A 27,061-nucleotide genomic window follows, 5' to 3' on the forward strand; every position below is an offset into this window, starting at 1 on the left:
ACCCCCCGGGGCATTACCCCAGCTCCCTGCCGGGGTATTTATAAGGCACTTAGCACCTTCCTGGCCTAGCAAACGGAGCGTGGAGGGATGCACAGCCTCCTGGTGGGGAGGTGATACCCGCTGGGGCTGGGAGCGGGCAGGGAAAAGGGGGGGGGGGGGGCTGTGACAGGACCCCCAGAGCCCCCCAACACTGAACCAGCTGGTTAAAAAAACACTGCGGTGCTTTTCTCTGTGTGGTGCATGGACCAGGGCTGTGCCTGGCCACCTTGGTGAGAGGAGGGTGACAAAAAGCATCCTCCGTGCCAGCGCATCCCTCCCTGAGGCCTGGCACGGCTCTCCCCGCATCCGGGGGGGGGCTTTTCCCACCCTGGTACCATCACCACGTCCCACAGCATCACCCCCCATCTCCCATGCCCCGGCATCCTCCCCTCTGCTGGGCGATGCCGGGGGCTTTGCCACCCCCTGTGATGGGGACACCCCGAGAGGCTGAGCCTCCCTCCCCACCTCCCCCCTCCCCTCCTCCCGCCCCAGCCCCTGCTAGATCCGATCCTCCTTCCCTCCGCGGTGCCGACTGCCTCCCAGGAGAGGTTCGGCCCCTCTTTGCCCGGGCTCTCCCCACCTTTAAAGGCTGCATCGCCCACCCGTCTCCCATCACCGGACCGGGACCGGGTGGGTGCTGCCAGTTTGATGGAGCGGGGGGCTACGGGTGCTGCCCTTGAGGGTGGGCAGCCCTGCCCTGCCTGCGGCCGCCTTTCCCGCTAGCTGCTGCCGGAGGGAGATGCAAAGTGGGGACTAGCCCAAGGACGGGAGGCTGATGGGGTGGGGACGCAGGGGACAGGATGGATCTGGATGCCCCCAAGGCGTAGGACGTGCAGCCCCCAGGGCCGGAGGAGGAGGAGAGGACCTGACCCCGGCTGCCTCCCCCATGCTCCGTCGCCGCCGCCGCTGCTCCGAAGACGTTGGCATCGCACGTGGGCTCGCCGGCGCGGCGGCAGCCTGGGTTTCACCCGGTTTTTCCCTCGCCCGCCCCAAACGCGGGGATCACCCGAGGAAGGAGGGGACAGGCTGCTCCTTGGCTTTCCCTGCCCCGGTGGGGATGTGCCGGCGGTGAGGGAGGGCAGGTTTGCAGAGAGCCCGTGGCCGTGCCTTCGTTTCATGCCGGTGTCTGGGGGTCTTCGGTGAGCGCCATGCAGCCCATCAGCCTGCAGAACCTCTCCATGTAAGCCCTGCGCCGGGTGTTGCAATTCTTTGCAACCCGGGTTTATCAGTAGTTTATTCTTAGTGTCGTTCGACACAGCTATTCCTCGTGGGGAGGGGAAGGAGAAAACAACTAACCCCGAACAAAACACCCTGTTTCTCTCCCTTTCTCTTTTGTCTCCCGCTGCAGATGTTTCCAGCTCCTCATGTTCTCCTGTCAGACCCAGGTACGTGGATACGTTTTACTAACCCCGCGGCACGTCTGGCTGTGCCGCAGAGCCGGGCTGGGCGAAGGCGCCCGCTCTGCCATCCGCCGAGCGAAGCGTTTGCTTTGGGGATCTCCTTTGCTCCGGCAGGGAGCAATCCCAGTGGCCGAGGGGGCCGGTGCGTGCCCACCCCAAGTGGTACCCGGCTCCGGGCAGGGGAAGGATGCTACGAAGGCGCCCGCGGGGTCGTGTCCCCACCGCAGCCGGCTGTGCCCGTCAGCACCGGCCTCGGGGGCTGCACCGGGTGGGGAGGCGCATCCTGCCCGGACCCCTCGGGTTTGCCGTCGCAAGGTCAGCGGGGAAGCCCTCCCAGGGCAGGCGATACATTTCTTGCAGCTTTGCTCGGGGAGGGACGTGCCAAGTCCATCAGCCTTGAGCTTTCGGGGCCGGACTCTGCCCTCGCTCGCGCCGAGGCCGGCTGCCGAGGGGGTTAACGGGGCAGAGCAGGTTCTGGTCCCCTCGCCAGCGGGGCGGTGTGAGGTTCGACACCCCCCTCCCCTCTCCCCCCAATCTCTCGGGCTGCACCGTCCCTTTTTGTGCGCTTTAGAAAGGCAGCGGCTATTAAAATGCACTGTTCCATATCAGCACCCTCTGCTCCAGAGCCCGAACAAAACCCCCATAGCTGCTGGCCCCAGCAGCCTTAATACATGCTTGGGACCTTTTTTCTTTCTTTTTTTTTTTTTTTTCCTATTTTTTTCCTTCTTTTTTTTTTTTTTCTTCAAGGTAAATGCTTTTATTTCTTTGAAAATGAGAAGGGAAGGGAACCGCCTTTGATGGAGAGGGGCCACCCCTGCCCCCCCAGCCCACCTCCTCGGCCAGCCCCAAAGGCTTTAAAGTGGATCCTGGCAGGAAATGAGTCCCCGGGCGCACACAAAGGTGGGGGGGGGGGGGGTGGGGGGTCAGGCAGTGCCCCCCACCATCCTGCTGCTCCCCCCCCCGCCACAAGAGCAGGCAGGGCCGGGTCCCCTCGTGCCGGGCTTCACGCCCAGCAAGGAGATGCCGCATCCCGGGGGATGCGGGGCGGCAGGTCCCGTGCACCCGGGTGATGCTGCGCACCTCGGACGGGGCAGCCGGACCCCAAACGCTCCCTGGGGTGTCCCCGTGGGGTGAGCTCCCCCTGCCCACAGCCCTTTCGGAGCTGGTTTTTGAGTCGGCTCAGCCAGGGCTGGTGTCCCTTGGGTGCTGTCCTGGGCCCCGGCTTCCCGCTTGTGCCGGGATTAAACCAAATCTTCTCTTCAGATGCGTGTTGAGAGGTGCTGGCTGGGGTCCGGTGCGGGGACGGGGGCTGACCGCCAGCACTAATCCCCCCCCCCCCAGCTCCTCTGCAGTAATTAGCTGCTGTTTACCATACAATAACCCTCGTGGGTTTGTGTTGCCCCGTTAGCATAAGTCGTGGTGATTTTTTTTGGGTCCATGAGGGTTTTTCTTCCTCCCACCCTAAGGTCGGTGCATGCTCGGGGTGGACTGGGAGGGGAGGGCTCTGGTCCTGGGACACCCAGCCCGGCTTTAGGTGGGGGACCCGGTAGGTGTTTCTCAAGCTCAGCCCTTGCACCCCAGCCTGTCCTCAGTACCTGCCTGGGTGCAGAGGGTGCTGCCCGAGCAGAGGGTGCTGCTGAGAGCCCGTCTGGCCCCGGGGCACGGCCAGGAGCAGCAGCTCGACCCTGCTCCCGAGGGACCGTGCCCGGACGAGAGCGTTCTTCCCTGCGAGCCCCCGCATCCTCTCATGCACGGGATGCAAAGCAACATCTCTGCCTCTCCCTGCCCGCTGTGCCGGTCGCTCTCGGGTCCAAAGCATCTGCTCGGTGCCTTCGTCGCTGCTCGAAGGGGACCAGCTCGGCTGGCGATGGCTGGGAGCTCTCCTTCGCCCGCAGACGGGGGTGGCGGGTGGATCTCCGTGTCCCCCGGGGCCAACCCCAGCCCTCCTGCCCCGCCGGGCTCCCCGCTCCATCCCCTTGCCGTCGGCTGTCCAAAACAAATTGATTTTATTTTTCCCTTTGTAAACAAAGGGGGAGAATCAACCGTCTCCTAATTTTAACCAGTACGTGAGGGACCAGGGTGCCATGACCGACCAGCTGAGCCGACGGCAGATCAGGGAGTACCAGCTCTACAGCCGGACCAGCGGCAAGCACGTCCAGGTGAACGGCAAAAGGATCACCGCCACCGCTGAGGACGGCAACAAGTTTGGTAAGGGGCCGGCGGCTCCCCGGAGCCGTTTATCTGCAGCCTGGGACAAAAGTGCTCAGGGAAAGGCTGGAAGAGGCTGGGAAACGTCTCTTCCCAGCGGAGTTTTGGAGGGAGAATGGGGGTGAGGGGAGGTTTTAAATGCCCTACTTGGCTGGTTTTATACCCAAAAATCCCCTAAATAACTCCCGTGAGAGCACAGCTCCCAACCAGCCAGCCCTGACCTCAAAACTTCCAAAATCATGCGTGTCTCTGACAGCAGGCAGCAGTTATAAGCCCTACATTTAGGGCTTTTGCTTTCTAATCTCTTCCCGGTGTGAGACAGGCAACTTTTCCTGGAGGAGAATCACCTGATCCTGGCATCAGCCTCTTAAATATCCTCACGTGGTGGGCAGCCCACCCGGGGCAGAGCCCACCCCAGCCACATCACCTTTGCCAGGGAATCTCAGCCCTGACGCCACGCTGATGGGCGTCACGGCCCCGCAAAGGCCAGGCTGGCATCCCCAGCATCTAAAAGCTTCGGGAAAGTTTTTTCAAAGCTGGTTGATTCACCACCTTTCCAGGTTTTTCCCTGAATTCTCTCTGCCGGCTCAGACGTGGGCTGTCGGGAGCGCAGGACCCGCCGGGGTCATTGGTTTCAGTGTCGGCTCCCAACCTTTGCAGCCACCGCTGTGCTGTAGAGACACAATGAGGACGAGGATAATTAACCCGCCGGGTGCTGGACTCGCTCTAGCCCTGGAGAACCCATTGAATCGCCGACAATGCGGATGTGCCGGGAGGAGGAAGGGGCCGTTGCTCTCCCCGTCGCTTTCATCAAACGCCCGGTTTGACTCTGCTGGGTTTTAACAAAGGCCCTTTAGCATCATGGCTGGGGAGCATCCCCCCGGCGAGGGCTGCCCTGCCCCGGCTGTGGGGGCTCGCCATCCTCCTGCTCCCACCGGCGACGGGCAGGAAGGGATGTTGGGGTGGAGGGGTGAGATGGAGGTAGGGAGAAGGCGAAGGGGGTGGTTTGGGTGCTGGTAGCTCGGGGGGATGCCGCAGCCCCGGTGGGACACTTCCCCCTTGTTCCCCAACTCGCAGCCAAGCTCATCGTGGAGACGGACACCTTCGGGAGCCGCGTCCGCATCAAGGGGGCTGAGAGCGAGAAGTACATCTGCATGAGCAAGCGGGGCAAGCTCATCGGGAAAGTGAGTCCTGGTCGTCCCCCCCCGCGCTCACCCCCCGCGTGTCCCTGGGATGCTCGGCCAGGCTGGTCCCCGTGTCCCCATTCACAGGGGCTGTGTTGGTGCAGTGGGAAGCCCTCCCTGCCCCCCTCAAAGCTGCCAGCCCCCCTTCTCCTCCATCAGCACCGTGTTGCTCAGCCCGGCTCCTGCAAGGAGAAGCCCCCGGGGAGATGGTCCTTGCGCATCGGGGTCGGTGTCACGGTGAACGTGGCGGGGATGGGGTGGGCAGGGGGGCGGCAGCACCTCGTGGGTCCCAGCCCCAAGCCCCCAGCCCCGTCCCTGCGGGCGCTAAGTGCCCCTCTCCTCCCTCCCGCAGCCCAACGGCAAGAGCAAGGACTGCATCTTCACGGAGATCGTGCTGGAGAACAACTACACGGCTTTCCAAAACGCCCGCTACGAGGGCTGGTACATGGCCTTCACCCGCAAGGGCCGGCCCCGCAAAGCCTCCCGCAGCCGGCAGAACCAGCGGGAAGCCCACTTCATCAAGCGCCTGTACCGCGGGCAGCTGCCCTTCCCCAACAAAGCCGAGCGGCAGAAGCAGTTCGAGTTCGTCGGCTCGTCCTCTCCCACCCGCCGCACCCGCCGCACCCGCGCCCCTCGCCCACGCACGTAACGCCTGGCAGCCCCCGGACTCACCCCCCCGCCGGGCCCTGCTCTCCTCATCCTCATGGCCTTCAGCCTCTCCAGACTCTGCCCCTTCTCCCGGCACCCCCCAGCACTGTTCCTTCCCCACTTCTTTTGTAAAGATGCTCTATTTTTATACTCCTCTCGGACACCGCGAGTAGGTTGGGGAGCGCACGCTTTGGGCACGGTCACCGGTGTCTAGCTCCACGCTGGGGTGCCTTCATCCCTGGAGCATCCCCTGGTACCCACGTTCACCACCCAGTACCTTTGCCCGCTCCCTTTGGCAACCCCTCAGAGACTTGTCCCCGTGCCACCGAGGGCTGGGACCCCCGGCCACGTTCCCGTCCCTGCAGCCATCCCTCTCAGTGCCCGGGATGGATGGGACTGGCCGTGAGATGCGGGATGTTCCCACCGGAGCGGGATGGAGAGCCCAGCCCTGAGCCCGCAGGATGCTGTGCCCGTCCCTGCAAGGGATGGCTGGTCGGTCCGTCCGTCCGTCTGTCCGTGCAGCTCCGGAGGGAGGCAGGGGTTGCCTGGGCGCGCAGACCCCGTGGCCAGCACTTGTATCCCCGCGGCCGTGGGGTCTCTGTTATTTATTGGAGGGGAAGGTCTGTGCCCTCTCCCAGTGGCACCGGGGTGCGGGGACACGCGTGGGTGCCCACCAGGCTCCACTGGCCAAAGAGAAACCTCCTTTAGGTTATTGTTATTTGTTTTGATTGATTGGTTTTTTGTATGTTTTTACAAGCTCTGCTGTTTCCTTTATGAGTCAGTTTTAGGCCTAAACAGTTAGACTTTGGAGTTTATTTGTGTAAAGGTGGAAACCCTGAGGCAAATAAAAGCGAGTGTCTAGACGGATGGGGCCTGGGGGAGTTTTCATTCCTGTGCTGAGGCTTTGTGTCTGCTGGAAGGGGGGGCACAGGGTGTCCTCACCCACCTAGGGTGCTAGCACCCGATACTTGGGGAGAGATGCTGTGTGGCAGGAGGATGAAGGTGGCCACTGTAGGGGACTTCCCGTGTCCCCATCTCTGTCTGTACCCCCCCCCCCCCCCCCCCGGGTCTGTGTCCTGGGGGTGTCTGCTGCATCCTGGTGAACAGGGCATCGCCCTCAGAGTGGTACCCAGCACCGTGGTACCCAGCGTCGTACCCACAGGGCATCGCCCTCAGAGTGGTACCCAGCACCGTGGTACCCAGCGTCGTACCCACAGGGCATCGCCCTCAGAGTGGTACCCAGCGTCGTGGTACCCAGCATCGTACTCACTGCTCCCCCCACCCGGGGCCACCAGTTCACCCACCCCACAGCGGCTGCCGGTTGGGGTGTCCCCCCCAGCCCTGAGCTCGGTGCCCCCAGCCCGTGCCGTCCCACCCTCCCCGTAATTGCTTTCCCCTCTGACAATGCCCTGGGAGGTGGCAGCCAGACCACGGGGAGGATGTAATCCCTTAACCGGAGCTCACCCAGCCCCTACAAAGCCCCACCAGCATAATGTGGGGGGGGAGGCACGGCTGGGGGGGGTAGCAGGGAGAAAATTATAACAGTTTGAGTTAAATGAAGCTTTAAAGCAGAAGAGAAATGCAACACCCAGCAATTACAGCCGAACAATGCGCCCGGCGCTGCCTGCCCAGGTGTGGCGGGCAGGAATTAGCCGAGCGGCCGGGGTAATTTTTTTTTTCCCCTCCCGTTTCCTTCGGCCCCACAACCCCGGCTCCTTGTTTCCGCAGGAATTCGAGACATTCTTGAAAGGAGAGGGCTTTGAGAAAGGGGCCGACTGGGTCCGGACCCTCCCTACCCCCGCCACCCCCTCCCCAATTTAGCCAAAGCTTCAAAGGTAGAGGAGTTCCCTTTGTGTAATCTCCGCTTTATTTTTTTCCCCGTCCCTTTCCCCCCCTCCCCTTCTCTTCTCCTTCCCAAGCCCTTCCTCTCTTTTCTTTCAGGGTTTTCCCCTTCCTCCCCTCTCTTTCTTCTCGACCTCCCTGGATAGAAAGGGCTCGGAAGGGTGAGTCCTTTTTAATTATGGCGGGGGAAGAAAAAAAAAAAAAAACCCTCACACTGCTTCTTTCTTGTTTTTTGAGGTGAGACTTGGGGCGGGGGGCGGAGGTGGGGACAGGAATGTCCTCTGTGCAGAAAGTGCACTGGAGGGTGTCTCGCCCCGCCGCAGCGTGCCCAGCCTTTCCCAAGGCTTTGCTCTCCCGTGGCCTTGGGATGCTCGTGGGGCTGGGGATGCTCAAGACGGGGGGCTTAGGATGTTGGGGGGGCTGCGCAGCCAGCAAGGGCAGCTCCCCAGAGCCATGACCCCAGAGAAACCACCTCGCTGCAGAGGTGACGGGTGCCAACCCCCGCCCCGCTGCCCTCCCCAGCCCCGTGGTTCTCGTACCCCACAGGGTCCCAGTCCTCACAGAGAGCTCCCATGACTCGGACTGGGGGCATCACTGGGGTGGCAGGGGCTGGTGTCCCCTGGGACGTGGGTCATACACAGGCCAGCCCTCGTAGGGCTGCTGTCACCAGGCTCCTCCAGGGACACATCCCCTGCAAACCCAGCAGCTCTGCGGTGGGGCAGCGGGGGCAATTTGGGGTCGGGCAGCTGCCTCGCAGAGGGGTGCAGGGGCTGCCTTCCCCCCCAGAGCTGCGGGAAGACTCCTTGCCCCTGTTCCACAGGGCGGCGAGGCCAAAGGATGCTCCTGCACATCCTCCATCGCTCGGTGAGGCTGAAGGAGTCTCCTGCACATCCTCCATCGCTCGGCTCCAGCCGGTTGCGGCGGGAGGCGGTCGCTGTAGCAACGTGCCGTGCGGCGCAGGGGAGGGGATGCTCGGCGCAGGCATGGCTCCCGGCGGACAGACAGACCTGCCTGCGGCAGGCCATGGGCTCCCTTGAAGGTAGGGCCCTGCTACCCTCTGCCCCCACGCCCCGGCCCCCCAGGAGCCCCCCAGGCAGGGGGCTGGCAGCTGCCTGTCTTGGGCCTGGCTTTGAAGGGCATCACCGGAATGAGGGGTGACCCCGTGGGGCTGGTGGGAACATGGGGGGCTCTGGTGAGCGCGTTCGGGCATGGCTTTTGGTGGGTGCACGCGAGGGTGCAAGAGCTGGTGCGTGGTGTCCGGCTGGTGCAGGATACGTGCGTTTCCAAACTCCTCCCTCCCTTGGGCACCCCCGGGTGCTGGGCAGGCGGCGCGGGGGGCTGAGCCCATGGCGGGTGCCACGGCCGGTTCAGACGCCTCAGCGGCCCCAGGACGCAGGTGGCAGCTGCCGAGCAGCCGCTGCGGTCGTCTTCATGCTTGAGAAACTGGGTTAGCATGGGGGAGGCAGCCGCAGCCTCGATTATTCATGGCCACAGCCCCGGGGGGGCTGGTGAAGACCCTCCAGCGTGGGGGCACAGCGGCATCCCAGGGCTGAGGCTGTGACGCTCTTGGTCCAACGAGCCATGCTGGCCCGGGTACCGAAGGGCACGGGGCGTGCAGCCCTGGACGTGCATCCCCCCGGACGTGCATCCCCCCGGACGTGCATCCCCCTGGACGTGCATCCCCCCGGACGTGCAGCCAGGGGGTCCAGTGGCCCTTGCTTGAGCGAGGAGGGAAACTGAGGCAGCAAACAGCATTGAGAGTACCGCCGGGGAGAGGGCCGAGAAACAGAGCTGCTGTCGCAGGCAGCTCTCTCCCACACAGAGCCGGGAATAGATGCCGGCTCCCGGTGCTGCCACGCCAACGCAGCCCTGCCACCCACGGAGGGGGGGGGGTCCGGCTGTGGTGCCGGTCCCACACCGGCCGCCTGGGTTCTCGGCCAGACCCCTGGGCCGAGGGGCTCCAGGGGGACGGGGCGGGGGCTGCAGCCGCCCTGCCCTACCCCAGCCCAGCCCCGGGCGCCCGGCCAGCCCCGCCACCGAGCCCGAGGGCTGGACCACGGCCCCGGGACCTGGGGGGGCTTAGGGATGCGGGGGGGCAGCGGCTCTCCCCGCTGCCCGGCTCTGGGCTCTCCCTGGCAGCGCCCCGGGGCAGGGCGGTGTCTCTAGAGGTCAGGGCTTGATTTTTAGCAGATGCTCAGCACCTCCCAAGCCCTCGCTGAGCTCTGCCGGCCCCGCAGATGGAAATTCCTGCTGCGTTTCCCCTCCCAGGGCAGCGAGGGGTGGGTGCCGCCCTCGGAGCACCCCCAAAACCAGGCTGGGGGGGCGGGCCGGGGGTGCAATCCTCCTCCACCACCACCCACCGTGCCGCAGCCCAGCCCACCTGCCGTGGGGTGCTCAGCCCCCCCTGCTCAGCCCTGCGGGGCTCGGAGATGCCAAAACTCCAGCCGGGGGGTGGGGGGGATGGGGGGATGCTCTCCCCAGCTGCGTCCCCTGTTTGCGGTGCGGGCTGGAGGAGGGGGTGCTGGGGACCCCCGACACCGGCGGGCCAGGCTGGGTTTATTCCCGTTTTCCTCCCTCTTTGTGCCGGGGAAGCGGTGGGAGCGGGAGCGAGCAGCGGCCGGAGCGAATAGTGCTTCGTCATGATGCCGGCTAATTCTGCTCTTGTTCGGAAAGAGACCGAGCCAGCAGCAGAGGTGGGGAGAGGCGAGCGGCACCCACGCATCCACCCACGCACGCATCCACCCACCCGCCCACGCACGCCCTACCCGGCGCCCAGCATCGGTTTATCGGCGCGGCGGGCGGCACCCCCGCGGTGCTGGGGCCGGGAGATAGGGCTCCCACCCCCCCCCCCCACCCCACGCCCGGCTCTCACCCACTCGGATGCACACCGCAGCGTGTCGGCCGTGGCTTGGCCGCAGCCAGGGCAGCCGGCCCGGTAGCCCGTGGGGTAATTCGGTAGCCGGGCGAGCAGAGGAGGCCGAGGGAGTCCGTGTCCCCCCCACCCACCCACCCACCCTGCTCCCCACGGCTGGAGGCATGCGGTGTCCCCGTCCCTAGGTGAGTGGCTGTGGCTCGGTGGGGAGTAGGGGAGGGAGGAGGCCACGGGTGGGGGACCCACGGGGGGGGGGTGGGGGGCTGGTTGATCGGTGGCACCACCGGCCGCCCTTTGCTTTCCCGGCGCCTTTCTGCCGCCGCTGCTCCCGGGGGGCTGGGGGGGGGGGGCTGGGGACAGCCCCACATCTTGTCCTCCGTCTTCTCCGGGGGCTGCGGCCGTGCCCCCTCCCCACGCCCCGCCCCGCCCCGCAAAGCCAGCTGTCCTGCCGGGCGGGGGGGGTGCGGGGACGTGGGGACACGGGCTCCATCGCCAGCGGGGGTTCCCCTCCCGGGGCTCACACCCCTGTCCCCCCCGCAGCAGCACAGCGCTCCCAGCACCCCGCAAACAGCCCCCCTCCCCGGGATCCCCCCCCGGCGGGGCTCGGCCGCGGGTGGAGCAGGGACATCCCCCTTCCTTGGGGACCAAGGTGCCATCGGCCCCTTGGAGCAGCCGGGCCATTCCCAGCCCCACTTGTGGAGTGAGTTTGCAGGGTCTCAGCGCTGTTGCTTGGCGGGGGGGGGGGGGCGCACCCCCATCCCACTCCCCGCGGCACAGGCTGTGATGGGGTTTGATTGTCCCTGTGTGCAGCGTGGTGGGGCTGTGGCAGTCGGGGGCTTGCCATGGGCTTGGGATTTTGGAGCTCCCCCCTGCCCCATCCTGGCCCCATCCAGCCCCGCCAGCGAGGGGCCAAACTCCCATTGCCCCACTGCCACAGAGCATCAAGGGGCTATTTGTGGGGGGAAAACTGGGGTGCAAAGCCTGGCCCCCCAGCTCTTGGCCATGGATGGAGCCATCTCTTGGGGGGGAAACACACCGGTTCCTGGCTGTGGGCGTGCAGGGCTGGTGGTCAGGCAGGGCTAAGCCCAGCCTCTCCCGGGAAGACCTGGGCCACCAGCTGCCACCTCGGCCCTGGGGAGCCCCTGGCCGCATCCCACTGCCCGGTGTCCTGCCAGGCGGGTGCCTCGCTGCAGTGGCCCCCCTACACAGCATTGGGGTGCCCCAGGGACCCACCACCCTGAGGTGCTGGACGCAGGGCATCCTGTGGTGCCATGCCCAGGGCCAGCAGAGCTGGGGGCTGCTCGGGGACTGGGGGCATCGCCAGACACAGGCCGGGAGCCCCAGAGGGCTGCGGCCTCCGCACACACCCCAGCGGGTCCCTCCCAGCCCCTCCGTTTGCGGGATGAGCAGGCTAATCCCATTTTAATCCCAGATTACGTGCCACGTGAGCCGCTGCCCAAAGCGGGCTGCGGCGTGGCCATCAGAGCAGGGAGCCAGAGATGGACACCCCCCCCTGCCCCATCCAGGAGCTTTAGGGCGAGTGCCGTGCATCCCTGCTGTAAACTTGGGGGGCTCGGAGCCTCCTGGCAGGGCTGGGGCCCAGGAGAGCAGCTGGATTGGGCCGGATCCCTTGGATGGGAGTAATGGAGCAGTCTGAGGAGGTGGAAATGCCCCCTTCATCTCCAGCCGCTCCTGGATGGGGCAAACGGATTGCTGCTATGCCCTCTCCAGCCAGGGAAACTGAGGCACGGAGCAGCCCTGTGTCCATGGGAGGGGAGCCAGGCAGGGTGTACCATTCCCAGGGACGGAAAAATCCCAGGGGCCTGGAACTGGCAGCCGGTGGCTTTTAAAGCCACCGAGGTGTCCCTCGGCAGGGCCGTGCCGGGCAGGGTGCAACGGCTCGGAAGTGATGGGCTGTCAATAGCCGAAGGGTCGCTCCCCTCTGCAGTGCTCCGGCGGGGAGGGAAAGGCCGAGAAACAGGACAAAGGAGGAACCGGACACCGGTGAGATGTGGGTCGGGGACCCACGTGCTCCCCGCCGGCTTGGCCCCGCCGCGATCGAGTTGCCGATGGGGCCCCCATGTGCGGCGGTGCCTCGGTTTCCCCTGGTGAGGCAGGGAAGATGCTCAGCACGTCTCCTGTGCCGTGTTTGTTTGGGGTTTGTGGCGAGAGGAGGAGGAGGAGGAGGCCAGGGCTGGGCTGGGAAGCACCGGACGCCGTTCCCAGGGCTGGCGGGAACCATCTGTTCGGGGAACTTGTGACCCCACCGTGTCCGTCCCCCCCGCCACCGCTGGTGGGGAGCCAGGGCAGCTGCGGGAGGGGCAGGGTGCTGTCCCCAGCACGACAGTAAAGGCAAGGCACGCAGAGAGGAGGAGGAGGAGAGGGGAGGAAGGCTGGGGGTCCCTGCCCGCTCCCCCCTGGGTGAGGGGGTTCACGCAGCCTGGCCCCTGACCCGGGTGCCGGGCGCTGATGGCTTTGGCGGCTGTGAAAACTCAAATCCGGATTTCCTCGGGGTGGGGAGGAGGGAACTGGCCTCTTCCCGCTGCAGCGGCAGCCCTCCCCACGGCCCCCCCTCCGTGATGTGTTGCTCAGGGGGGGCCGGCACCCCTGCAGCCCGGCAAGCCCCCACCGGCACGTGGTGTGTCCGTCTGTCCGTCCCTCCCTCCATCGCTCTTCCTCTTCCCGTGCATCCCTGCCCAGCACCTTTCTCTCCCTGCTCCAACGAAGCGCCGTGGGTACCCTCAGCATCGCCCTGGGAGGGGGGCACAGCGTTACCCCCCCACCTTGTCCTCCTGGCCAGGAAAATCCCAAACACGTGCAGGGCCGGCCTTATCTCTGCAAGCAAAGGATCACGCAGGGAACCTGCCAGCGAGGACTGCTGGGGAGATTGGAGGTTGCCATGGGGAGAGAGGCTGCTGTCGGGGCGGTGGCTCCCTGCCTGCGCCAGATAAGGTGTTCCTGTGTCCCCAGGCCCGGGGGGGGGCCATGGCTGGGCTGGCTGTGCAGCCCCAGCACCCCTCTCCAGCCCTTCGGCTCTGTCACGGCATCTCCCTGCACCCCTGGCTCGGGCTTGTTTTTCCTTCCCCGCCAGCATCCGCATCCACCCGTCCCCGCACCCACCCTCCCGCCGGCCTCTGCCGCTTCCTCTGCCTCCTGCTATTTGCTATCTCATCCATCTGCTCGCCGCCACCGCCGCCGCGTGCCACCGCGTCCCCACCGCCTGCCCCCAGCCCGCCTGTGTCCCCAGCGCCGTGGGGTGCGAGCCGGAGGCGGGGGGCTGGCCTGGCTGTGCCGCTGGAAAGTGTGAGCTCATGGGTGTGCGGGGCGGCCGCTGCTTGCCCAGACAATGACGCCTTGTACCATGGTCGGTGTCGCTCCGGGGGTGCCCGTCCCACCGGCAGCGGGTCCTGCAGACCCTTGGGAGGGCTGGGAGGTACTGGGCATGGGTGGGAGTGGGTTGGTGTCCCCCCCTTCCAGTGCCAAAGCTGGGGGTTATTTATGGCAGGGTGGTCTCAAAGGAGGGACGATGTCTGCCTGGAGCGGCTCAAGCCCGGACCTGCTGGCAGAGCCTCCTCGTCCTGGCTCGACCCTTGGAGAAGCGAGCTGAGGGCGGTTCCTCGTGCCGGGCTGGCTGCCGGCAGCTGGAGGATGCTCTGGGCTTTGTCAGATCTGGTCCTTCTCCATCTCTGCAGCCTGCGGGGATGGGCTCTGCGCTCATGCTGGGAGCCGTGGGGCTGGGGGACAGGGGGGCTGGGGGTCCCCAGAGGTGGTGGCATCTCCCCAGCCCTCTGCACAGGCTGCTGGGTGGGGGGGGGGCTTCAAGGCTGGAGCGCTCTGCGCTGCTGTCGCTGTTGTTGCCTGGATTGCACGAGGTTTTCCCGATGCCCTCCCTTCTGAAAGGAGAAGTTTTGAGGAGAATGGGGAATTTTCCCCTTTGTGTGCAGCATTGTGGGTTTAAAGCGCAGGGAGGGCTCAGGCCTGGGGGCTGTGGGGCAGGGGCTGAGCGCAGCACGCCTGTCCCACTGCTGCTGGAGCCTTCTCGAGTCCGCTCGCTGCCGCTGGACAAAAGGCTTCATTACCTCTGCTCCGTTTGCCACCGCTCGTCAGCAGCCGCCGCACCAGCGGGCAGCGGGGCCGGCAGCCGGCACAGGCAGGGGTGGCACGCAGCAGGGCAGGGCGCTGCGGGCACCGGGGAGGTTTGCAGAGACGGTGGGAGGACAAGGTTGAGCTTCGCACCGTTATCATCCTACAAGCCGCTGTCACCTCTCTCGTCTCCGTTGCAGAGGCAGCACCCGAGCCCCAGCCCGGCGTTAGCACCCAGAGGGATGTGGAGCCACAGAGGCAGCGGTGAGTGGGGGTCCGGCATGCCCCAGCGCCTCTCCCCTGCCCCGGGGCAGACCCGGAGCCGTTCAGCCACCCTGGGGACCGTGACATCCCCTGGCAAGCCTGTCCTGCTGCTGGTGCATGAATATTTGGCAGCGGGGCTGTGCCGGCCTTGTGCCACGTGAGGGTCCGGTGCGCGGGGGGGCAGCCGGGCTCAGCCCCGTGCAGGAGGGCGGTGGGGAGCCGGGGTCTGCCCAGCCCCGCTGCTCTTGGGCCCCTCACCCAGGTACCAACCTTGGGGTGTTCCGTGCCCACCCTGGCAGTGCCCCGAACCCCCTGCTCTCCCCATGCAGGACCCTGTGACTGACACAGCCCCCTCCAGCCCGCAGCTGAATGGAAAGACTGCAGAAGGTAAGGGGGGGCCGTGGGCAGGGTGCTGGGGGTGGGCAGGGTGCTGGGGACATGCAGGCAATGGGGAGCCCTGCACCTAGGGAAGACAGACAGGGGCTGGTGGCCAAGGGTAGGGGCTGGTGGCCAAGGACATCGGCAGAGTCACCCTGGGATGCTGCTGGCAGAGCCCTGCCTTCCTCCTCCTCCTCCTCCCAGCCCAGCCTGGCAGCACCATCTAGTGGCAACGTGTCCCGGCCAAGCCACTGTCACCTCCCGGGTGTCCCCTGCCCTGAACCACAACGCTGGAGCAGAGGAGACCCCAGCGCCCATCCAGAAATGCCCCATCCCCAAGGACGTTTTGCCCCGGTGCACTGAGGTCCATGGGGCACAGGGGTGTCCCCGGGCCCCCCCCCTGCCATGCCCTGGGGGCCTGTCCATGGCCCCGAGCCCCTTCCTGGGCAAGCTGTGCTGAGGAGGAGGTTTGCTAAAATCTCCCGTTTTCCTTCCAGCAACCGCTGACCTCCCCTGGGAGCGTCTGTTCTTCCCGCGGGTCCAGCGTCCCTGGATCGCCCTCCAGCATCGTGGTAAGAGGTCACTCGCATCTCCCCGCCGCATCCCTCCATCCGTGGGGACGGAGTGTGCTTCCCCAAACCCTCTTCATCACCCCGGAGGGGCCGCAAAGGATGCCGGCCCCGAGGAAGTCTTCCCTGTTCCCCAATGTTCCTTTTCTGCACCCAGAAAGAAGGTGCTTTTCCTTCCTTTCAGGCCAAAATGGACAATGAGGTTCTTGGCTACAAGGACCTGGCCGCCATCCCCAAGGACAAAGCGATCCTGGACATCGAGCGCCCCGACTTAATGATCTATGAACCCCATTTCACCTACTCGCTCATGGAGCACGTGGAGCTGCCCCGGAGCCGAGAGGTGAGGGTCTCCTGGGACCACCTGTGTTTTGGGGGGGCCTGTGGGGGGAAGCGCCCCAGACAGAAGGTTCCTTGAGGGCAGATGTGGGGCTGCTGGAATAAATTGCTTCTTGCCTTCTGCAGCGCTCCCTGTCTCCCAAATCCATCTCTCCTCCTCCATCTCCGGAGGTGAGTACTGACACCGCTTGCCTCAGCTCCGGGGTGCACGTGGGGGTCTGAGGAGGTGTGTGTGTGGGGGGTGATGCTGAATTGCCGGGGTCTCGCTGCTCACCGGCCCCGCTGGCCCACAGGTCATCCGGGAGTGGCTGGAGAGCCGGACCCCCAGCAGCGCCCCACAGCCCACCTCTCGCCAGGGCAGCAGCTCGGCCCGCAGCAGCGTGCAGCACTTCCACCGCCCCGGTATGCTCCCCCAGCACCGTCACTGCCCCCCCAGCCCCCGGCTCTGCCTGACCCCAAGCCCCCATGGGGGTCTGGGCAGGGGGTCCAGGCAAGCACCTTTCCAGAGCTGTGAGCTCCCCGTTCCCGTCCCCCAACCCCCTTTTTCCTTGCAGAGACCGACACGACGGAGCTCAACATATACAAGAAGCCTCCGATCTACAGGCAGAAAGGTGAGCGGGGGTCTCTGGGTGTCTGTCCCACAGGACAGGGCACCCCGGGGTGCTGCCTCACCCCCCTGTGCCCCACAGAGCACCATCCCGGCACCCACCACGGGAAGCATCTCATAGAGGACTTGATCATCGAATCCTCCAAGTTCCCGGCGGCGCAGCCCCCAGACCCCAACCAGCCCGCCAAGATTGAGACCGACTACTGGCCGTGCCCCCCGTCCCTGGCTGTCGTGGGTAGGTGGGGAACAGGGGCAGGCGAGGGGGTGGGCTGCACTAGGGGGTTTATTCCCCCCCCCGAGACCCTGTGAGGATGCCGGGGATGGATGTAACGTCCCCTCTTTTCCCCAGAGACGGAGTGGAGGAAGCGAATGGCCTCCAAGAGGGGGGAGGAGGAGGAGGAGGACCTGACGGAGGAGATGAAGAACCTTCGGGAGCTCCAGAGGCAGGAGCTGAGCAAGGTGAGGGGCAGAGCGGGTGGGTGGGCGCCTTGCAGGGGCTGGGGATGTGCTGACGCTGATCCCCACCCATGTCCCTTCGCCCCCAGGTCACCTCAAACCTCGGGAAGCTGATCCTCAAGGAGGAGATGGAGAAATCTCTCCCCATACGGAGAAAAACCCGTTCGCTGCCGGACCGGACACCCTTCCACACGTGTATGTGGGATGCTCTTCCTGCATCCTGTCCCTTCCCTTCCCCACCCAGTGGCTCCGGCTGCCTGCACCCCTGCCAGCTCCCGCAGCCCTGCCTGCACCACTGACCACTTCTCGCTCTCTTGCAGCTCTGCACATGGGGAGCTACAAGAGCTCCTCGCTGCCCGCCTCTGGCAGGAGCACCCTCACCCGGGTGAGTGGGCAGGCAGCTGCCCCCACGCTGCCGGGGCCACACGGCCTCGGCCGGGGTCTGGGGGTGGCACCGCTCTGACGCTGTCCCCTGTCCCCTTGCAGCTGCAGTCGGCAGAGTTCAGCTCGGCAGGCAGCGAGAAGGGCAGTCCGGGTGAGCATCAGTGTGGGGACAGCCCCGGGGATGGGGGATGCGGGGGTGTCCCCAGGGATGGGGAATGCAGGGGTGTCCCCAGGGATGGGGGATGCGGGGGTGTCCCCAGGGATGGGGGATGTGGGGGTCTCCCCAGGGATGGGGAATGCAGGGGTCTCCCCAGGGATGGGGGATGCGGGGGTGTCCCCAGGGATGGGGGATGCCAGGGCAAGCCTGGACTCGGCAGAGGGTGGAAAATCACCTCTGAAAGCCTGTCATCACCTGGGGGAGGATGGTGGGAGGACACAGCGGGGGTCCCCAGGGCTAAGCCCCGCTCCTCTCTGTTTTTCCAGGCCTGCAGGTAAGCGCTCGTCTGGCTGCCGGCACCGAGACCCAGCGAGAGGGTGATGTACACCGCAGGGGTGGGGGACAGACACCGGGACCACCTCTGTGATGGGTCCTGGAGGTGGGGAGGGTGGGTGTGCCGGTCCCCGGGCTGGAGCCCATCACCTTGGCTTCAGTTTGGGTGGGAGAGGGCATCCCTTTGGGGAGGCGGGGGTCACAGCTGATGTCAGGCTTTGCCCCCTCAGAACGGCCAGCGCGGGCGCATGGACAGAGGCAATTCCCTGCCCAGCATGCTGGAGCAAAAGGTGAGCGGGGCTGGGGGCTGGGGGGGCTTGGGCAGGGATTGGGGGGGGCTGTGGAGAGGGTCTTACAGCCTCCCTCCTCCTTTTTGCAGATCTACCCCTATGAAATGCTGATGGTGACAAATCGAGGCCGCGTGAAGCTGCCACCCGGCGTGGACAGGACCAGGCTGGAGGTAGGGGCTGAACCGGGGTCTGGGGGGGGGCACGGAGGTGGGCACCCGGCACCCCATCACCCTCCCTCTTCCCCCCCACCAGCGGCACCTCTCACCCGAGGATTTCCTGCGGGTCTTCGAGATGCCCCCCGAGGAGTTCAGCAAGCTGGCCCTCTGGAAGCGCAACGAGCTGAAGAAGAAAGCCTTCCTCTTCTGAGCCCGCCTCGGCCCCGAGCTCAGTCCGTGTCACGCCGTGTAACCGCTTTAGGGCTCTCAGCCGGTTTTTACTAGGATCCCCCCTTCCCCTCTCCCCCAGCCCCCCGGCTCTGCCCCCCCATCTCGCTCCTCTTGCAGGAAAAGGGCTCAGGGGGCTCGAACCCGCCTCTGCCGCCTGGCTCGACCGCGGCGTGATGGGGCTGGGGGCAGACCCTGCCCTGGAGCAGGCACGGTTCAGCTGGGAGGGGAGATGTGGGGGCGTCTCTGTGCTTTGTGCCCCCCCCTCTCCTCCTGGGTACGCTGGCAGGGGCAGTGCCTGGCTCTGCTTTCGGCCGGCCAGGAGCGTGCCGGCTGCGGCACGTGGGCAGCGGGTCAGCTTCCCTCCTCCCCGGGGTCGGCTGTCTTCGGCCCCCACACCCAGGCTGTCCCTCTACCCCCCCCTACCTTCACCCCGAGACTTGGGAAGAGCCTGGGGGCCGACTCACTGCCAGACCGACGTGCTCCCCGCAAAGCCAGGCCGGCATCCCGCCTTGTCCCCCTCCAGCCCCTCTTTTAACATCCCGGTCCCTCCTGTGCCTGCAGCGAGGACCGCGAGGACACGTACACTGCCAAAATCTGCCCGGCATCGGGCTGGCGGAGGACAGGGCTGGGATGCCGGCGAGGTGGAGCAGAGGTGGCAGAATGGGGGGGGGGGGGTCCCCGTGGGACCCTGGGGTGGCTCCTGCTGCATTTCTACCTGCAGCCGCACCTGCGGCGGGGTGATGCGGCGGGGGACGCAGCAGGGCGATGGGGCGATGAACTGGGGTGACGCGGGCAGGCAGAAAGGAGCAGGGCACGGCTCGACAGGCACCGTGGCCATCGGGATCTGGGCAGCGCTGCCTGGCCCCCCGCGGCCGTGCAGGCAGGGCTCGGCACCGGGCAGCACCTTCCCTTCTCACTCCTCTCCCATCCCCTCTTGGGCACATGTTTTGGGCAGGACCCCTCTGCCCCTGCACCCCCGGCCCCCCCACGCTCCCCGGTTTCTGTTTCCAGCCACTCTCCAGCCGCTAGACCTCGTTGGGATGTAAAGAATGTAATTTATCGGGAAATCACTGGCCCATACTTGCCTTTCACTGCTACTCTACAAACGACATATCTATAAATATATATAAATATGGGTTGTTTTCTGACTGGACTACAGTGATTCACTTTCTCTGTTTTGTTAGAGTTTATTTTATTTGCTGGTGTCGGAGAATCCGCGTGAGAGTGATTTTTTTGCTTACAATTAAAGGTGAAATGGCTTTATCCGACCCGGCTCCGCTGCTTTGCTTTTCCCCGGCCCGCCCCCCCCCCCGGTCCCGGGTCCCTGCAGATGGCGATGGTGCTCCGAGGAGGATGCGGAGCCCTTCCCCGCCTCCCCCCCGCCCCGGCCGGGTTGTGCTGGGGACCCGCAGGGCGTGTGCGGGCCGAGCCGGGCCGAGCCGAGCCGGGCCAGCGCTGCAGCGGTCCCGGTCCCCGGTCCCGGTCCCGGCGCGATGTGAGCTCGCCCGCACCATGGCCCGGCAGAGAGGTACGGGGGGGTGGGGGTGCAAAGGGGTGCGGGAGGGGGTGCAAGCTGGCAAGGGGGTGAAAGAGAAGGCAGAGGGTGTGCGTGAGGCTGCGTGGGGTGGGGTGGAGCGGGGCGTGGGGGTGCCCACGCGGGGTGCGAGCGTGCCAAAAAGGGGGTGTGGAAGGGAAAGGGGGGGGGGTGTGCACGGGAAGGAGGAGAGCGTGCAAAGGGGGAGAGTTGGGGGTCGGGGGAGGTGGGAGGGTGTGTGGGATGGGTGCTGGGGAGGGAAGGGGTGCAAGGGATGAGGCGTGGGTGTCAGGGCAGGAACGGGGGTCTGGGTGCCCCCAAACACGGTGGGCTGCACTGGGGTGCCGGTGCATGGTGTCATGGCAGGACCGGAGATGCCGGGGCTTCTGCCAGCACCCTCCCTGGGGCAATTTGGGGGTGCAGTGGCTGTGGGGGGAGTGCCTCCGCCCTGGAGCTGTGGCCTGGAGCCTCCCCGCAGTGACGGGTCACGCTGCGGCCAGGAGCAGCTCCAGGCTCGGGGCGGCCTCCAGCCTCCTCTGAGTCATCCCGCGCTGGGCGAGAGCTGCCCCACACGCCAGAGTGGGGCCCTGGGGTGCCCCCGAGCTGCTGCTCCCCCCCTGCACCCTGCAGCCGTGCTGGGGAGCGGGGCTGAGCCCGGGGCACCTCTTGCCCCTCATTGCACAGAGAAAAATGCACGTGGCTGGGGGGCAGAGGTACCAGCCCCGAGTCTCTCAGGTGCTGGCATCACCCAGGGATCACGCGCTCCCGTGGCATCCCTTGGGCAGCCCTCTCCTTCCTCCTCCGAGGATGAGGATGCCATGGGGCTGGGCCACGTCCTGCAGGAGCAGGGCGCTTTGCTAGGAGATGGCTGTATGTTTGGGGGGCGTTTTCCTCCCGCCCTGGAGACAGAGGCAGCTGTTTTTCATCTCAGCTGCCTTCCCTTGGCCCCGGCAGCAGGCAGCTGGCACGGCTTCGTGGGTGAGGGCAGCCCCTGCCTGCTCGGCACCGGGCTGCGGGCACGGCCGGGCACCGCGGGGCACGGCTCCCCTGCCCCACCGAGGGCATCGGGGCCGGCCGGGGGGAGCGCAGGGGGAGGATGCAGGGAGGGCTGAGGGGGTGAGTGGACAGAGATGTCATTGCCCAGGAATTCAGCCTGGGCGGAGGAGAGGAGAAAGGGAGGGAGGGGAAGAGCCAGGCACACCGGGCACAGGGGACAGTGCTCGTGCCCCCACGCTCGAGTTCTGCCCGCAGGTCCCTTCGACCAGCCCCTGCTCCAGCCTCCCCCCACCAGTCCCCCAGGGAGCTGGTCCCCCCCTTCCCTTCTCCAGTTTCCAGGGAAATCCAGATGTTTGGGCCCAGCTCCGGCATTGCTCAGCCTCACTGCCCTGCCAGATGTTTCCTCTCCCCCCGGACAGGGGTGTGTGCTCCCCGACTGGGGACACCAAGGAGGGGGACGGTGCTCCCCGCCATGCCGGCACTTCTGCAGGGGGTTCCCCCATATCCCCTGTAACACACGTGGGAGCGGTGGGCTCCTTCCCCCGCCTGCTCTCACCTCCCCCAGGGACTGCCGCTGTCTTTGGGGGTGCATTGCATCCCAGCCAGCCCGGAGCGATGAGGGGTGCAGGGATGTGGCAGGGCATGGGGATGCCGGGGTCGCCCTGGGGCATTGCGGGGACTCACCGGGGCAGCATCCCAGCTGGCCGTGGCTTCGCTGGGGTTGTCCCTTTTCCAGTTGGGAAATGGCCGGGGGGGCAGTGACGAAGGAGGCTGGGATCTGAGTGGGGCAGCATGGGGGGAGGCAGCACGGGACCAGGCTGGCAGTGGGTTTCGACAGCGGGTCTGCAACTTTTTATCCCAGCTGGGAGCAGGGAGCAGAGCCCAGAGCAGCCGGAGCAGAGCGATGCAAACCATTTCCAGATGCACGCAGGAAGGAGCTGGGGGGAGGCGGGCAGTGACCCAGGGTGGGGAGCAGAGGGCATCTGCCCGCTCCTGCAGTGGCAGCCAGAGGTGCCTGGGGCAAGGGGGCTCTGCGGGAGTGGGGCCAGGGGCCAGGCTGGCCGTGTGCATGGTCCTGCTCTGCCACGTGCTCCTCCAGCGCAGGATACGCCTGCACCGACCCAGAGCCACCACTGTTCGGGGTCGGAGGGACCCTCTCCCCATGCCCAGAACCCTGCAGGTCTCCCCCACCCCGGGGGGGCACAGGGCGGAGGCAGTGCTGTCCTGTCCCGCTGCGCAGGGCGTGGAACTCCCGTCTTCTCCGGCCGGGGCGAGGAGGCACAAAGCAGCTCCTTGTCCCGCTCCATCCCTCCTTCCTGGCACTGCAGGGTCGGGGTCCCCAGCTGGCGCTGAGCCCCGACCCCGCTCCCTGCCCTCGGAATGGGCAGCGGGTGAATGCTCAGCATTTTCAGCATGCCCAGAGCAGCCTTCATCAGCTGCTCCCATATGCCATGCCTCCTCCTCCTCCTCCTCCTCCGCACAGAGGAGCAGCACGTTGGGCTGCCCTGCACAGCCCCCAGCCATGGCTCCCCTCGCCCAGCCAGGAACAAACCCGCTCTGTGAGCGCACACAGAGGAGCCTTCAGTGGCACGGGTCCCCGTTCCCCCTCCTCATCCTCCCCCAGCACCCCGGGCCCATCAATAGCAGGATTGTGCGGAGCCAGGGCAGGTGCCGGGAGCGGGGGCACGGTCGGCGGCACAGAGCACGTAACCCCACGTCTGTTTGCTCGGCATGGGAGAGCCCTGCCAGCCCTGCCCAGTGCGGCGGGCAGGGGACGGGCATCCCTGCCTGCACCCTCCTCTGGCAGGGTGTGATGGCACGTCCCTGTCCCCTGCAGACCTGGACAAGCTGCTGTCAGACCTGCGGTCCTTCCTGCTCATCCTGGACCAGGAAAGCCTCAGTGCCACAGCTCGGGCCAAGAAGAAATCAGTGGCTGATCTCCTCTCCCGGCTGCAGAGCCCCCCGTGTGAGCGTGGGTCTGTGGGTGGGGGGGGGTAGCACCCAGTGGGCAGCGGGGAAGGGGCTGTGAGCGGGGCAGTGACCGGGCGCTCCCCCCGCAGCAGAGGATGCAGAGTACATGATCATGCGCTGCCTTTCACCTTCCCCGGGGACCCCGCAGGGCCGGGCCAGCCCGGGTGAGTCGCACGCTCCGACCCGCGCCCCATCTCCGCCGGCGGCTCGTCGTGCGTGGCCAGGGATGCCTGGCTCCTCGCCAACCCGGCACACCGCTGCCAGTCCTGCTTTTCCCCCCAGGAACCAGGACAGTGGATGCAACAGGAGGGAGAGCCTGTGACTGCCGCCCGGCCAGCACCCCGAGTCTGCATGGAGGGGTAAGGGCGGGCAGCGGAGGGGTGGGGGGCTGCGGGCGTGCGGGGGGCCTCGGGCAGCAGCACCGTGCTGGGACGGGGGTGGGAGATGGGCACCCGGTGGCCACTGCAACCTCATGCGCGTAGGGGTCCAGCCATGCCAGGAAGGTTCCTGTGCTGCCTGCCAGCTCCAGGCAGAGCCCCCCCAGCCATCCCTCGGGGACCCTGCGAAGTTCAGCCGGGGGGGCAGTGCCTTCGGAGCACCCCTTCTCTCCCCAGAGCAAGGTGCCGGGTGTCTCACCATCCCCACCAGCCGACGACTCCTATGAAGATACCGAACCCCTCGGCCCCAGCAGAGGCTCCGGTGAGCACCCCACTGCACCCCCTCCCCGGCACCCACGTGCGCCTAGCACCCTGATGCCTTCCCGGCTCTCAGGCGGTGCCGACACCGACAGCAGCCACTACGAGTCGTACGGGGAGGATGAGGATGGCATGATGGACCGTGCCCACTACCTGCAGCAGCCGCTGGCCGCTGGCCCCGACGCCGAGCCCCCCGGCCGCCCCGAGGCGCAGCTCTGTGGCTTCCTCTGGAGGAAGCGCTGGCTGGGGCAGTGGGCAAAGCAGCTCTTCATCATCCGGGAGCACGTACTGCTGGTGAGTGGCCGGAGGAGGATGGATGGAGGGTGGGAGCGGGTCCCTGAGCTCTGCCAACCCTGCCGTGCCTCCGCAGTGCTTCAGGTGTGCTGCTGACCCGCAGCCGGTGCTGGAGCTGGACCTGCGGGGCTGCCGCGTTGCCTACAAAGCCAAGCGTGGCAAGAAGATGCCGCACGCCTTGAAGGTGACAGGGACGGCGGGCGAGGTGCTGGTCATTGGCTTCCAGAGCCGGCAGCAGGCTGAGGACTGGAGGAAGGTTTGGAGGTGTTGCAGCCTGGCAGAGCTCTGCGTGGGCAGGAGGGAGGGGTGGGTAGGGAGAAACGGGAGCACAGCCCTGCTGGGGTGCTCCAGAGGTGGCTGGGGACAACGCGGTCTGTCCCCAGCTCCTCTCCCATCCTGGGGGTACCTGGAGCTCCGTTAGATGGGGGAGTGGGAGCGCAGGGCTGCAGCGCTCCCCTGCTCCCTCGGCAGGTGATCGAAGAGGTCAGCAGCGATGCCCCAAGTGGGCTGGCAGCCATCAGCGTCCCAGCATCACCCTCCTCGAGGCACAGCAGGGTGAGCCATTTGTGTCCCCCCCTAGGAAACCCAGGCACGGGAAAGGGGCTGCTGGGGGTGTTGAGAGTACACCCCAATTCCCTGTCCCGCTGCCTCCCTTGGGTGATGCCAGGGAGGATTGCATTGCCATGGGGTGGGGATCAGGGTGCAGGGGGATTAAAACCTGCAGGGGATGGGGTTGTCTGGATCTCCATTCTCAGGCTGCAGGGTCCCAGCTCGGCGAGGAGGAGGAGGAGGATTGCTCCCAGCGGAGCCCTGCCCGCAGTCCCCGGCCCGGAGAGGATGCTAAAGGAGGTGCGGTACACGGGGACTGGGCGAGGGGGTGTCCCTGCACCCCATGCCTCTGCTGATGGGCACGCACCCACAGGTTTCCTGGCGGTGCGGCTGCGTGGGCGATGGCAGCGGCTGTGGTGCGCGGTGCGGCAGGGAGCCCTGCGCATGTTCCCCGAGCCGGGCGGCACCCAGCGCCCCGTCTGTGCCCTGCGACTGGAGGGCTGCGAGGTCTCCCCGGGGGCGGCCGCCGGATCCCCCCAGCGCCTCCGCATCCGCATCGCCCAGCGCGGCCGAGAGCTCGCCCTGCTGCAGGTGAGCAACCGCCATGGCACCCATGCCCCCCCCCAGTCCTTCCCCGGGGGGACGACCGCTGAGCCTGAACCCTCTGCCCCACGCCAGACCCGTTCAGACGAGGAGAAGGAAGCCTGGCTGAAGACCCTGCGGGCCAGGGGAGGAGGGGAGCCGGCGGGTGACAGCCCCCACACCGAGACCCCCAAGCCGGGCAATGCCAGCAGCAGCCCTGCTGCGGGGTAAGGAGACACTGGCTGGGGCACGGCCAGCCCCTGCCATCCCGCTCCACTGCGGGGCCACGGGCACTCATGGGACCCCCCTCCTGCTTGCAGTGGGCTGCTGCTGCGCCGTGTCCCGACCCCCAACGCTTACATGGACGACCCCTTTGGGCAGCTCCCGCCAGCCGAGGCCCCCAAGCACCTCTACTCCAACGTGGAGCGGCTGCAGCAGCTGGTAACCTCCGCTGACGCACCTTGGCTCCCCCAATGTGAGCCCCAGGGCGAAGGGGACGGGCTCCCACCACCCACTTGCCCCTGGGTTTCTCCCGGGCTTCCTTCCGCAGCAGCAGGGCTTGGACCGAGCAGTGCAAGGGCAACGCAAGAGACCCCTGTCTGCTCTGCCCGCCGGTGCCTGCAGCCATACGACCGGCAGTGCCCTGCCCTCGCAGGCAGGTGAGCAGGGGCTGGATGCTCCAGCCAGGGAAGCAGCGGGGTTCCCCTGTGCACCCCAGCCCCACATGCTGGGATGGAACCTGCGGTGCCCACAAGCACCGTGTTGTGCTGTGACTCCTCTGCCCTTCCTCCCCAACACCCTTCCTCTGCCCTTCTTCCTCAGCATCATCATCAGCTCTCCGGGTAAGGGCTGCCAGCCCGCAGCGGGCGAAGGTGAGTCCTGAGCTCCAGAGCAGGGATCTCTCCCGGTCCCAGCGCACCCTGACGCTGCCCGAGAGGAAAGGAGCTCGGGACGGGCTGGATATCCTCATCGGTAGGACCGCAGAGGGGCTCTGCCCCTGTGCCGGGGGGTGCCTGGCCCTTGCCGGAGCAGCCGGCGGGGTGGAGGGGTGCCCGGGCTTGGCAGTGCCCCTGATGTCCTTGCAGGGAAGAGAGCCTTCCCCAAGCTGGAGGAGAAGGTGGGGCAGCTGGAGAGGGCCTGCCGCATGAAGGGCAGGCTGAAAGCCGGCTCTGAGATGAACCTGCTGGCCATCGGCAAGTCGCTGAAGGGCCACATCGCTGCCACAGCCAGCTCGGCTGGCTCCGAGGTGGGGGGGCACCGGGGAGGGCATGGACCGCAGGGAGGGTGAAGGGTTCGGGAGGGCAGGCATCGCCCTCTCTCCGCTCCCGTTTCCCAGCAGGGCTCGTTCCTCACACCGCTGTTGAAGCGCACCGCGTCGGCGAGGAGCGCCCTGAAGCCATCTCCCTCCCCGGTCATCGTGGAGAGGGGAAAAGTGCTGCAGAAGAGAAAGGTACCGCCCGGGAGCTGCGTGGGGTGGGCAGTTACGGTGAGCGGGGTACCACACGTAGCGCTGGGACGTGGGGGTTTGACCGCCCATCTCGCTCGCTCTCCAGGAGTGGGAGATGAAGTCTGCGATGTGACCAGCGCTGCACTGGCCCCGGGGCAGCACCCACCCCGCAGACGTACCTGCCGGACCGGGCATCTCTCGCAGAACGTAGGGCTGCACGTGGATCGTGCAGGACCAGCCTGGTATCTGTTTTTTAACCATCAGTATCAACGCTACAACTACGCACATCTATTTTTTTTTATATATGTGTGTGTGTATATATATATATATACTTATAAACTCTCTGTCTGTGGGTTTCAAGTTTTTCTGGCGCAAGGGCTGAAGGGCAGCGAGCTCCTCGCAGGCTCACTGCCTTCTCACCCATCCCAGCACCTCGGTTTTGGGGCACAGATTTCCCAGTTGCCACCTGATGAGCCGCTGGCTCTGTCCCCGGTGTGGGTCTGGTCGAAACGGTGCACCAGCAGCACCCCAGCCCCCCACCCACCCCCCCCCCGGGG

At 66.3% G+C, this 27,061-nt stretch overlaps 3 protein-coding genes across 19 annotated transcripts; all 3 read left to right on the top strand.

The window, feature by feature from the left end:
* The first annotated feature begins 1,306 nt into the window (after positions 1 to 1,306).
* On the top strand, positions 1,307 to 6,342 carry FGF17 (fibroblast growth factor 17). Of its 2 annotated transcripts, none has more exons than XM_075736520.1 (4): positions 1,307 to 1,424; positions 3,503 to 3,647; positions 4,725 to 4,831; positions 5,184 to 6,342. In XM_075736520.1, exons 1-4 carry the CDS (start codon positions 1,404 to 1,406, stop codon positions 5,478 to 5,480), a joined length of 570 nt encoding a protein of 189 aa, XP_075592635.1. In that variant the 5' UTR covers positions 1,307 to 1,403; the 3' UTR covers positions 5,481 to 6,342. The 2 variants fall into 2 exon arrangements, with proteins under 2 accessions (XP_075592635.1, XP_075592634.1); XM_075736519.1 differs by having other exon boundaries at positions 1,310 to 1,424; positions 3,470 to 3,647.
* Positions 6,343 to 8,244: 1,902 nt separating this feature from the next.
* DMTN (dematin actin binding protein) lies at positions 8,245 to 19,699 on the top strand. Of its 12 annotated transcripts, XM_075736533.1 has the most exons (17): positions 10,083 to 10,378; positions 14,477 to 14,540; positions 14,870 to 14,927; positions 15,416 to 15,490; positions 15,645 to 15,827; positions 15,950 to 15,994; positions 16,117 to 16,225; positions 16,378 to 16,434; positions 16,513 to 16,665; positions 16,780 to 16,889; positions 16,976 to 17,081; positions 17,207 to 17,271; positions 17,373 to 17,421; positions 17,754 to 17,761; positions 17,991 to 18,050; positions 18,140 to 18,220; positions 18,303 to 19,699. In XM_075736533.1, the coding sequence occupies exons 3-17, from the start codon at positions 14,910 to 14,912 to the stop codon at positions 18,414 to 18,416; spliced, it is 1,233 nt and encodes a 410-aa protein (XP_075592648.1). In that variant the 5' UTR covers positions 10,083 to 10,378; positions 14,477 to 14,540; positions 14,870 to 14,909; the 3' UTR covers positions 18,417 to 19,699. The 12 variants fall into 12 exon arrangements, 1 of the variants encoding a protein (XP_075592648.1); XR_012832572.1 differs by lacking the exons at positions 10,083 to 10,378; positions 17,754 to 17,761 and adding an exon at positions 8,245 to 8,360 and having other exon boundaries at positions 17,976 to 18,050; XR_012832575.1 differs by lacking the exons at positions 10,083 to 10,378; positions 17,754 to 17,761 and adding an exon at positions 8,249 to 8,360 and having other exon boundaries at positions 15,672 to 15,827; positions 17,976 to 18,050.
* Positions 19,700 to 19,771: 72 nt separating this feature from the next.
* On the top strand, positions 19,772 to 26,848 carry LOC142598298 (actin filament-associated protein 1-like). 5 transcript variants are annotated; one of them, XM_075736530.1, is made up of 17 exons: positions 19,772 to 19,964; positions 22,804 to 22,932; positions 23,030 to 23,101; positions 23,220 to 23,296; positions 23,552 to 23,636; positions 23,709 to 23,926; positions 24,003 to 24,182; positions 24,398 to 24,481; positions 24,682 to 24,775; positions 24,849 to 25,066; positions 25,154 to 25,284; positions 25,378 to 25,498; positions 25,608 to 25,716; positions 25,880 to 26,029; positions 26,143 to 26,303; positions 26,394 to 26,507; positions 26,611 to 26,848. In XM_075736530.1, the coding sequence occupies exons 3-17, from the start codon at positions 23,044 to 23,046 to the stop codon at positions 26,635 to 26,637; spliced, it is 1,827 nt and encodes a 608-aa protein (XP_075592645.1). In that variant the 5' UTR covers positions 19,772 to 19,964; positions 22,804 to 22,932; positions 23,030 to 23,043; the 3' UTR covers positions 26,638 to 26,848. The 5 variants fall into 5 exon arrangements, with proteins under 5 accessions (XP_075592645.1, XP_075592643.1, XP_075592644.1 ...); XM_075736528.1 differs by having other exon boundaries at positions 19,773 to 19,964; positions 23,027 to 23,101; XM_075736529.1 differs by having other exon boundaries at positions 19,773 to 19,964; positions 23,202 to 23,296.
* The last annotated feature ends 213 nt before the right edge of the window (positions 26,849 to 27,061 follow it).

Source organism: Balearica regulorum, chromosome 27 (genome assembly GCF_011004875.1).
Source record: "Balearica regulorum gibbericeps isolate bBalReg1 chromosome 27, bBalReg1.pri, whole genome shotgun sequence".
NCBI lineage: Eukaryota > Metazoa > Chordata > Aves > Gruiformes > Gruidae > Balearica > Balearica regulorum.